The following is a 12432-nucleotide window of genomic DNA, read 5'->3' as shown; positions in this document are numbered from 1 at the left end:
AGTATGTTGATGTTTCTGATTCGAGTGACGATGATACCTCTATTATACCTATTATTCAAACACCAACTCAAACTGAACCAAATTGGGGTCCTGTGAGTGAAAATGTTAGCTGTCCAGTTTTCAATGAACAAATGAAACGTTTGGAATAAATCCAGATTTATTTGATACTTTAATTGATGGAATGCCATTTGATTTTTTTTCCTTGTTCGTGGATAACGAAATTTTAAGTATATTAGTTAATGAAACTAATAGATACGGAAATAATTTGTGTTCACTTCCTTTACGTCCTAAATCTAGATTGAAAAAATGGACAGAAGTTAATATTGATGAAATGAAAACATTTTTAGGTATAGTTATGTGGATGGGGTTAACTCCGCAACCGAGTTTGGCATCATATTGGAGTAAAAGTTATTTATATCGTTCTGAAATCCCAAAATACATGACCAGAAATCGCTTTGAAATTATTTTAAGAACATTTCACTGTTCAAACACATGCAGAATGCCCTCCAGGTGATAGACTTTTCAAAATTCGTAATTTGGTAGATTTATTGGTGATGAAATTTAAAATGTGGAACGTACCTTCTGAAAATATGTGTATTGATGAATCTGTAATTCCTTTCGTTGGACGATTATCATTTCGTCAATTTATAAAAAATAAACGACATCGATACGGAATAAAAGTATTTAAATTGTGTATTAATGATGGCTATACAATCGGCTTTAAAATTTATGCGGCCCAAGAGTCAGTACCTGGTGTAGGTGTTTCCACTAAAATAGTAATGGAGTTGGCCGAGGACTATTTAGATAAAGGGAGAACAATGTATACTGATAACTGGTACACGTCAGTAACTCTTGCTAATCAACTTCTTAATCGATCAACGAATTTGGTGGGGACATTACGTTCAAATAGAAAATTTAATCCAGTATCGGTTGTAAAAGCAAAATTAAAAAAAGGAGAAATTATGTCAAGTCAAAGTCAAAATAATATAGTTGTTCTTAAATGGAAAGATAAGCGGGACGTATTAATGCTATCAACCAAACATAAAAATAATACGGTAGTAGTGAATAATAAACGAGGAAAACAAGTTGTAAAACCTCAAATGGTGATTGATTATAACAAAGCAAAAGGGTATGTTGATATTTGTGATTTAAGAAGCTCATATCATTCACCACTTCGGAGATCATTGAAATGGTATCGAAAAGTCATGTTTGAAATCTTATTGAATACGTGTTTATTAAATGCGATGTCTTTGTATACTGCTGTAACTTCAAAAAAAATTAGTGTAACTCAATTTCGTGAAAGTATAATTCATAGTTTGATTAAAAAAATCGAAGTTCAACCAAGTGAAGAGAAACATATTCTTATCAATGCGCAACGAGGGAAATGTTATATCTGTTACAAAGAAATGGCTGAACAAGGTGGGAGACAACATGCTCAAAAGATTACACGTAGAGTTCAGACTAAATGTACCAAGTGTTTAAAATATTTTTGTCTAGAATGTTTTTTTAAGACCCATTCATGTAAATTATTGTAAAATCCAATTAAATTTAAATTAAACTTTGCTATTAACATCATTTTATAGAATTTTTTCTGTACTTTTCATTTCAATGGCTAAATTGAGTACCAAATACGGTCTTCAATAGTTTAACACATGTTAAAAGTGAGTACCAATTTTGGCATTCAATGCCTGAGAAATAAGTTAAGTGAATATCAGGATTGGTACTCAAAGCGTGAATGACAAATAACTTAAAAATAGTATGGCGTAGATAACAAAACTAATGAGTACCAATAATGGTCTTCATGGCAGTCAACTTGTTAATATTAAAATCCAACAACTACACACATTCGATCAGAGTTAGTTATTGATGGAAGAACAGATGGAACCTGAACAAATGGTAAGCTTTCTATTTCCAACATTCGTATTCTGTTGTCCGTTTCCATCATCCGTATTATATCAGGATCTAATTCTTCTTCAATAATAAAATCTTCTTCATTCCCTGTAATGTAAAATAATTATTTGGGTTTTTTCATGTGAATTGTATATAAATATAAAATATTAGTTTATTTATTATTTATCTGAACACATGGTGGTGCGCCGGCCAAGTCCTATCAATATCAATCTCCAGTGTATCTTTGCACAAATGAATTCAGCCGGTTATTCTAACTCTCAGATATCAGCTTTCTCTTAGGGCGGACTTTAAAAAATTTGAAACATAGATTAAGCTTAAGGAACTTGAGATATTGTACACATTTGAGCCCATAATACTAAGCTTTTTGGGGAGCAGTAGTATGTTTTGGTCGGTTCTGTGCCCCCCGCAAATCCAGGAGATCCAGGTACCCCGCCCTCCCTATCGGTTGCGTGCCATGCCCCGCCATGCCTATCGCTGCCATGCCCCTCCATGCCGTGCCCGGCCATGCCCCTCCTATCCATTCCTATCCACTACATTACCCCCCCCCCCCCGAAAATTATAAGTTGTCGAATTCAATATACTCAATACGATGTAAACAAAACTATTATAATCACAATATTTTAGGGTATAAATAAAGCAAAGTGGTGTGTGCGATATCGTCAGTAGTAATACATTCACTCTAGCAACGAGTCATTGTTCTCTATACTTAAAATCATTTTTTCACGTTTAAGAAATAAATTTACAAGTGTTTCTAAATATGGCCGGTTCAATCACGGATAATGTGGCTATATACAAGAAAACCTTTACATATGTCCCTCCAACACCGCCTTCGGAGCTTATCGATTCTACTAACTATACGTTGAACTTCGTGAAACGTAAGTTTATACATATTGGGATCGATCCGACTGATATGTTCAGAGTGGCGGTGCATATAATAACACCATCACGTTATATTAATATTTCAACTGAGTTTCTAAAAAGAATATTTTCACTGATGGGTAATATCCTATCATTTATTTTGGAGCAGCCGGCGAAATATAAAAGAACCATTTTTCTTGAGACAGAGAATTTCAAGTTATTTAGCATGATGTATAGCGGTGAAAACTCCTTAGTAATAGAGTCCAAGATACACGACGGATGTCGAATTCTTTTAAATCGTACAGAACTCATACGACTTCACTATTTGGAATGGTGCATTTTCGAATCAATCGTACGAAAATCAACTATAATGCATCCAATCGTCTTAAAACAATTCGATATATTTACGAATTATATTAATGGTGAACTTTCCAAAGTGGAATGTGGAGTGAAGAAATGACTACGTTTATTAAAAATGTACGTGATGAACATATTATTGCAAGCAGTCCTAAACATGATGTCGATTTCATTAGTCAGCTCAAAATGTATGCATTAGCGCAATTAACTGAACATTGCATGCAACGGTGGAATGGGGAAATGTCTCCAAAGGTATAGCCAATATATTTATACTATGTACATAAAGATTTAATCATTTATTTATTTTAGCCGTTTGATGGTAATTTAACAATCATTTCACCGACCTCGCCAACCTATTTGCCCTCGAGCATCACGAAAGTCGACATATTTGACATGCATGATGAAAAAGTAAATAATGTGAAGGTAATTTATAAAATAATTATAAATACATAATTTATATATGAAAATATGCTTATAAAAATATTTATTTTTTCAGCCGTACGATTCATTTGACGGCATGCTGTCACTCGATGAAAATGATGGTCCCGATTTTTTCAATGTGCGAACCGTATCAGATGCAAACCACGCAACGTATGCAATGTTTCCAAGACCATTATAATGAGTGTGGTACATAACAAACTCTTTTTGATAATTAATTATACGATTAATAATTTATAAGAAATAAAAAGACATGATATTTATATAAAAAGTATTTTTTATTTATAATATTAAGTTATACAATAAATATTTACATTGTTATTACTTCACCGTTAAATGGAATATAAGTTATTATCTGGTCATGTAATATTAAGCAATATGCTGAGGTGGAGGCTGGAAAAGCTTCTTCGGTATCGATCTCAATCCTGAGGTCGACAGTCGAGGTTTTTACATTATCGTTCTGTCTGCTCATATCCACAACTATAATTGGTGATAGTTTTTTGAAATCCGATCGAGTCAATAGAGGTGTAACATTATCACGACCGTAGTAGGATTTCTGAAACTCGGCGTATGCGTGGTATAATGTAGCCATCTTGTTCTTAGTAAAGTCGCTTTGAAAATCTTCGTAAGGGAATACCTCGGAATTCAAATAAACCTTCAAGTTTTTGATATTACAATGATCGAAATACGACATTGCTTTGTTCATACTGTTTTTTCTATCGGTCTGAAATTCGATTATAGCATATCGTGGTTTTTCTAATTTATTGGATGTTTTTACTTTCCATGAGTGTGATGTGTTTTGAGGGAGAAATGGGTATTCGCACAACTCCCATGATCTAAACGCACATTTCAAAGGTTTCTGACGGTTTACTATTTTCAACAGCTGTATTTTTTCTCTGTCGCTGACCTTAATTATAGGCATTCTCCACAATATTTTCGTGATATTTATCTTAACGTCTTTTAGCTTAGGTGCGTCTAGAACAACGTCATTGTTTTTATACTGCTTAACCGCATTTATATCTATTGAAGCTCTATTTAATATCAATTGTTGATTGCAGTTTATTAAAATACGTTTATAGTCCTCGCAAAAACCAAACAAATCCTTAAGATTAATACACCCGTTGAACATACCGCTCTCAATAAAATCTTTATTAAAATGTTTAATATCATCATCCCAGGCAGCGTTATAGCATGACACTATGTCCGATTTATTATACGAACAGTATCCTTTCAATGTTGTAGTTATACCTGGGTTAGCAAGTTTCTGAATTTGAATTCCGTTCAATTCATATTTCATTTCGGAAAAAAGAAATGCTAATCCATTGTTTATAAATCGAATGTCATCTGTTATTTCAGCAGGTTTGGTTATTGCTCCCTCTATATAGATATAACTTTCACAAGGTAGAGTATATGACTCTGTGTTATGCAAGGCAATACGTACTTCATCATTATTAGAGACGGCAGATGTTGAATAAGGTAGAAAGGAATGATAATCAATTTGTGTTATCCTACAATCGTCAACATACCCAGCCGATACGTCTAAATACACATCATCCATATTAAACAGCGTTTAGTGATTGTAGAAAAGCTAAATTTTCAGCTGTTAGGTCACCTCCCACTTTAGAGTATTTAAAATTTCGTTTTTCTTCCTCAGAGTTGTTAACTTGATAATGTCACTAACGCGACTAGCAGGTTTTTCGTATACTCGAGTATTTATATTATAAAACTGTAAACCCATTTTATCATAAGTCCTTGATTAATAATCGTATTGATACCGGTTCTCCGCGTAGATCGATTAACTCGTTATCCTGATTTTTTAATGCTATCTCTGCATGCGTTATAGATGAACAATTGATGGAATAAAAAACCAAATGTGTTGGAATCTCTATCACTTAGTAGCCCGGAGGTACATTCGGATAGAACTCATGTATTGTATGACACTGGCTTTCCGTTATTGAATGACCCCATAACTAAGTTTGATTCGATATATATACAGTTTGTTTTTGTAATATTCACCAACTTACTTTTTTCCCCTTCCCCCCCTTTCCCACTTCCCCCCCCTTACCGGGTTTCAATCCATATACGTTTACCGACACCCCCTTATTCCGTCGTTCGAATATATGGATTTCCGAAATAAGTGTCGGGGAGGATAGTTCGGAAAAATCGTACCGATGCTCTTCATTATAATATTTTTGTCCTACACGATTATGGTGACCTACTGGAACGTGTCGAGCTAGAATAGCCCACTTGATGCAGTCATCGTCAATATTCATTGGATTAATGACGGCCTTTTTCCGCATAATGTTTTCTGGGAGTTGGATATACGAAGACCCTCCAAGAGGGGTATGTTCATAGATACCTAGCAGTAAGCCATCGATACTAGATAGTGTGAAGCCCGACCCCTTTTTCATATATCGATCTTCCTCGGACATGAGCACTGCAAAGTCCTCATCGACCATAGCACTCACATCACTATGAATGTACGCCTCCCTCGACATGGTTTTAAAAGCTCTGTCCTCGGCTGGTAATTCTCTATGTGCGTACACGCTCTCCAACTTCAAATTATATTTGATCGGGTTAATACGCACGCAATAATTGATTTTTTCAATCAACTCGAGTTTTATCGAGTCTAAAAACGCCGGATAACTCACACAGTTCTCGGTATTCCCCCTGTAATACCATACTACGGTTCTATCAAGTGCAGAGTCGAGTTCGATAAAACCCGGCGTATTAACCATTCCTATGCGGGCTTTTTTAAACTTTACAATATTACGCGCCGAGTTGGTATTAGCGCGTTTAACTGACGGAGCGGGAGGAGTGGGGGCTTGCTGTGGAATGGAATCATTCATATTTGACGTGGATGCAACACTATCTACGATACCCACCGAACCTTATAGAAATAATAATAACAATTATTATTATCGATTCCAATACATTTTAATAATATAATAATTGCTACACACTTAATGACTGCTGATGCTGCTGCTGCTGTCCGACTGCGATACCCATAGCCAAATTATATTCAGAACCATACTTAACAAAACCTATTAAGAATTAATTATAGAATAAAAGATTTTTCTTATGTAATCTATACTAAACATGCGATATTTTTCATATAAATTAATATATATATATATATATATATATATATATATATTTAAATATTTGAATTATTTATCCCTTAATTGCAAGCCCTAAACAATTTTATATTCATATAATATTACTTTAGTAATTTTATGGAAATGAGCGTTATTTAATAATTACGGTATTAATATAAAAATTATAGTAAAGAAATTATATACTAGGCTAACGTGGGATTATTATTACCTATTTTAATTGGGTTAGTGTCGGTTATTCGTTTATATTATTTTTCAATATAGAAAATTCGATATTTTTAAGTATATTAAAATATTATTTATTCCTTAATATTTAATTACACACTCTATTAAATAATTATATAATAATAATAATAATAATCTTTATTAACGGAAATTTAATTCCAAATTACATTTTTTTTTTTTTTTATATATATATATAATATAATACAAAATTGTTTATGGTTATGAGTTTATAATGGTATGAATTTATAATTTACAAAAATAATTTACAACAATTTTAAAATTTACGGTTAATTTAAGGTATACACAGAATACAAAGTAATACATGAAAAACTTAAATTAATAATAAAAATAAAAACAAAAATCTTTATAATTTTTTATTTTATATACCTTAATATTTGAACAGAAAATTCTGTCAAAGATGTATTAAAAAAATCAATATTTTCAACAAAATTACCAGCTAACATTAGTATATTTGACGGCGAATTTGACATGTAGGACGTGGTTACAGTTTTTATGTAAAATAAGTTTTTTTTTCTAGAATTTTTTGCATTTATTTTAAAATTTAAGTTTTGGAGTATTTCAGGGCAATCAATCATATTATTTATTATTTTGTATAAAAATTTTAGTTTTATTTGAAGAAAACGGGTTTCAAGCGAAAATATGTTAAAAACACTTGATTCCAATTCGTAATCTGAATGTGGAGTTCTAAAGACAAAACATTGAAAACATAAGAAACGAATAAAATTATTTTGAACTTTCTCTAAACTCTGTATGCTAGTTTTTGAATATGGATGCCAAATTATTAATGCATAATCAAAATGAGAACGGACAATAGATTGGTATAAAGTTTTTAATGCAAATTGATCTCTAAAATTTGCACATGTGCGTTTTAAAAAACCTAATTTCGCAAACGCTTTGTTCCTAATATAATGTAAATGGTCATTAAAAGAGAGTTTAACATCAAACCAAACTCCAAGGTCGTTTACTATAGATACTCTTGATAAACTAATATCTGCTATAGAATAATTGAGTATAATCGTCGTCTTTTTCATAGAAAAAGTAATCGTAGAGCATTTTTTCAAGTTTAAGCATAAATCGTTATTTCGACACCACATAAAGATATTATCTAAATCAAACTGTAGTTTAATAGCATCATCCATGGTTCTAATTTCTTTAAATATCTTTGCATCATCGGCAAACAGTAAGATTTTTGAATATGAAACTACTTTTGATATATCGTTTATAAAAAGACAGAATAATATTGGAGATAAGTGGTCTCCTTGAGGAACTCCTGATGTAACGTTAATTTTTTCAGATAGATGGTTACCATATTTGACAGCCTGAGTACGGCCTGTGATAAACGAATGAAACCACGAAATAAGTGGTTCAGCAAACCCATAAGATTTAAGTTTACTAATTAATAGTTTGTGATTTATCCTATCAAATGCTTTCTCCATATCCGTATAAATAACATCAGTTTGTGAGTGAGTACTAAATGACTGTAGGATCGAGTGTTTGAATATGCTTAGGTTTGTAACTGTTGACCTGTTTTGTCTAAAACCATGTTGATCATTTGAAAGTAATGGATTGCATAATTTCGTAACAATTTTATTTACCAGTTTAGAAAATAATTTAGGAATAATGGATAATTTTGATACTGGGCGATAATTATTAATTAGATTTTTTTTACCTTTTTTAAAAATAGGAGTAATGAATGATGATTTCCATTGATCAGGAAAAATACCGGTTTCTAATGATTTATTGAATAACGCAGTAATAACTGGAGTAAGTATGAATGCACATTTTTGTAAAAATATTGGAGATAATTTATCAGGACCTATTGCTGTTTTGAGATTAATATTCCATAGTTCGTTAAAAACATCTATCTGATTAAGTTGAATTTTTGAAATAGGGGTTAAATTATTTTCTTCCACAACACTTTGAGGATAAGTATTATTATTTGAGACATATGTATCAGAAAAATAATCTTTAAATAAATGTATAATGTCCTTTTCATTATCAGCTTCTTTATTCAAATAAGACATTACGTTAGGTAACTTATGATTATTTGTACTACTATCATTTACAAATTTCCAAAAAAATGTAGGATTGTTTTTTATTTCTCTTTGTGAGTTTATTGTATATAAACTGTAATCTCGGTGTCTGATGTGTTTACATTTAGAACGCAGTTTAGAAAATTCAAAATAATTTTTTAAATCATTTGAGTATTTGTATAAATCATGAGCTATTTTTTTTTGTTTAATAAGACATCTTAACTCTTTGCTAAACCAAATAGGAAATTTAAAATCATGTTTCTGCATTTTGGGAATGAAATTTTCTATAATATAATTAATGTGACCATAAAATACTTCCAAGCAATCATTTAAATTATTTTTAGTAAAGTAATCCATAAAATTTATATCTCCTAAATATTTTACAATAGAAATATAACTTGCGCCGTGCCAGTTATGTATATATTCTATGATTGGTAAATAATTTATAATGTTATGGGTATAAGTGGCTAAAATTGGTGGGTGAAATACATCAATAGGGACAATAGGATTTATGCATGATTTAATATCAACATCAGTAGAGTTTGTTAAAATATAATCAAGCATAATGTTTTTACTGTTTTTAATACTATTTATTTGATTCAAATTTAAATAAGCTAATTTATCATTGAAATAAGAAGATGCATTTAAAAAATTTGCTGATGGTAAATTAAAATCACCAAACAATAAGAGAATTGTATTTTTATAATTTTTACATAATAGCTCGACCGTATCGAAATATTCGTTAAATAATATAACATTTGATTTAATAGGCATATACACAGATCCAATAATAAAAGTAAGATTAGACATTTTTATCAATACAAATAATAGTTCTATATTATTAATTACAATTTCAATAAGCTTAGAATAAATATTATTACGAATAGCGATAAGTACACCACCACCTCTAGATAATGAGCTTGATTCATTTGTTCTGTCATGTCTAAATACATTATAATTATAAAAACCTAATTCAGTTGACATAACGTTTTCTTTTAACCAAGTTTCTGTGAATATAAATATATCATATATTGAGCTAGGAGCTTGAGATTTTAGACATGATAGTTTATTATTTAAGCTACGGACATTTTGGTAGTACAAATTTAAACAAGTGGGTGGTGTGCTTATCAGTTTTTTGTAGTGTTTACAATTTTCGGGATACCTTTAATATATTTAATGATTATGTTCTGCTCACCATTATCTCTACGTTGTTGTAACGTTCTTCTAAGGATTCCCATTTCTTCTCGTTGCTTAGTAGTTCTATCTGACGAAAAACGAACATTTGACCATTTCGTTGTTGTTTTCAAATTTTTTTGTGTTCGTAAGATATTAAACACATCTGATTGACTTGAAAGAAGAATTTTTACTGGACGTGGCTTATCCGGAGTATTTGATTTTGTTTTTCCGAGACGAAAAAATGTAAATTGTTCAATTTTCTGATTTAAACTAGAAATAACGTTTTTAATTTTCTGTGAATCATCCTCGTTATCATCTTCAGTTAAGTTAAATAGAATAATATTATTTGATCTCGACTGTCTATCCATTAGTTCCTCGATAATGTTTTGTTCAGGTGGTGCATTGTTTTCTTTATTTATACTTTGCTCCATATCTAATATTTTAATCTCTAGATTAGTAACTTTTAAATTAAGATCCTGGTTAGCTTTTGTTAGATTAGAGACGTTTTCAAAAAGGTCATCAACCTTCTTAGATATGCGACTAATTTTTTCATTTTGGGTGTTTATCGTAGAAATAATTTTATTATTTGTGACTTTCAAATCATTAACAGTTTTTAAAATTTCATCGATTTTCGTTTCCATAACGTTTGATAATTATTTCGAATAATATGTTGTGTTATAATAATTATATGGTGACGTAGCGGGTTCTATAGATATAGAGTCGTTTGCCGTAATCCGTACAGATAATACAGCAATGCAGCAATACACAAAACACGACAGATAAGAGAGCGAAAATAAAACGTACGTCTGTACTGAGCAACGGTCGAAACTATTGTGTTAATTATATGTGTTAATATGAATATTAATATAAAAATTTTAGTAATGAAATATATACTAGAAAAACGATGAATTATTATTATTTTAATTTGGGCTAGTATCGGTTATTAGTTTAATCTGTTTATCAATATATAGAAAATTCGATATTCGTAAATATAAGTCACTAATTTTATACATAGATAAATACTTAATAAAATACATACCATGTTTTTCTGTACGTGATCGGCCAGATTACTTTGACGGGTGAAATCTTGTTTGCAAGGACCGCATTGAAATTTAATTTGTTTGTGAGATTTTTCATGTCTCAACATATTAGATTTCACAGTGAAAACTTTTTCACAAACACTACACTTAAACATTTTTACGTAATGAAGTCTGAACTGATAACAATAGTAAACTGTAGACTGCTTTCAAGAGCTTGAAGAACAGTATGACTACTTTGAGTAAAATCAGGTATCTTATATATGGTACATTTTCCCCATACACATATACAACGTATGATAAATATATAATCACATACCAAAATGGAAAGTGATGTCCTACACATAAATAGCCTTTTCCTAATGACTTTTAGTTGAAAGAGAAATAATATATAACTAATAACAACAAGGTGTTATAGAAATGTCAAGTTGTTATAATATTAATACTGCGGGTGATAATGTATAACATAGATATGTGATAATCTTAATCGTTTTGTTTACCATAACTTTTAAATCGTAGTAGAGTTAATAGCTGTCTTGAAATGTTATAGATGAAATATGAAAGTGTATGTGACACTTTCATTTTTCACATCTATAAAAGATAATGAGACCTCATCAATAATTACTTATTTATGTTATATATTATATTATTAATCGGCTACTAACTCTCAATAAACTTAAATTAACTAATACACTGTTTTCAAAACGAACGTATTCTGCACATGATTTTAAATATCCGTAAATTTTTAACTAAATCGTATTGAGTATATTGAATTCGACAACTTATAATTTTCGGGGGGGGGGGGGGGTAATGTAGTGGATAGGAATGGATGGGAGGGGGCATGGCCGTGCACGGCATGGAGGGGAGGGGCACGGCATGGAGGGGCATGGCACGCGCACGATAGGGAGGGCGGGGTACCTGGATCTCCTACTGTATTACTGTGTATTATATTGCCACAACATTATTCGTACTTTTATTGAGTTTGAAGTAAGTAAAACGTATTCTTATGTTACTAACGTAGCTTGAATAGATTTTTTGATAATAGTTTTTTTGGATGAACTACGATAATAATTGGACATTTTAGTTGACAACTATAAGGACACTAACAATTTTTTTTAAGTTGAAGACACCAAATAAACCAAATGACGATGATTGAAAAATTGTTTCTTATTAAACATTTTAATCTGACTCGCTATAAGTAAAATAACTTACTGCTTATAGACAAGTCATATAATTTCATATTAATATAATAATTAATTT

At 30.9% G+C, this 12432-nt stretch overlaps 2 protein-coding genes and 1 pseudogene across 2 annotated transcripts; 2 read left to right on the top strand and 1 right to left on the bottom strand.

Moving 5' to 3' along the window:
• The first annotated feature begins 566 nt into the window (after positions 1 to 566).
• On the top strand, positions 567 to 1535 carry LOC126553504 (piggyBac transposable element-derived protein 4-like). The gene has a single exon (XM_050208657.1). The coding sequence runs from the start codon at positions 567 to 569 to the stop codon at positions 1533 to 1535; it is 969 nt and encodes a 322-aa protein (XP_050064614.1).
• A 933-nt stretch (positions 1536 to 2468) lies between these two features.
• On the top strand, positions 2469 to 3757 carry LOC126553485 (uncharacterized; annotated as a pseudogene).
• A 5927-nt stretch (positions 3758 to 9684) lies between these two features.
• LOC126553488 (uncharacterized) lies at positions 9685 to 10776 on the bottom strand. The gene has a single exon (XM_050208642.1). The coding sequence runs from the start codon at positions 10774 to 10776 to the stop codon at positions 10087 to 10089; it is 690 nt and encodes a 229-aa protein (XP_050064599.1). The 3' UTR covers positions 9685 to 10086.
• Between the last annotated feature and the right edge of the window lie 1656 nt (positions 10777 to 12432).

The sequence above is a fragment of the Aphis gossypii genome, unplaced genomic scaffold (genome assembly GCF_020184175.1).
Source record: "Aphis gossypii isolate Hap1 unplaced genomic scaffold, ASM2018417v2 Contig00252, whole genome shotgun sequence".
NCBI lineage: Eukaryota > Metazoa > Arthropoda > Insecta > Hemiptera > Aphididae > Aphis > Aphis gossypii.
The sequence above is the reverse complement of the archived record's forward strand: the minus strand, read 5'-3'. Positions and strand labels throughout refer to the sequence as shown.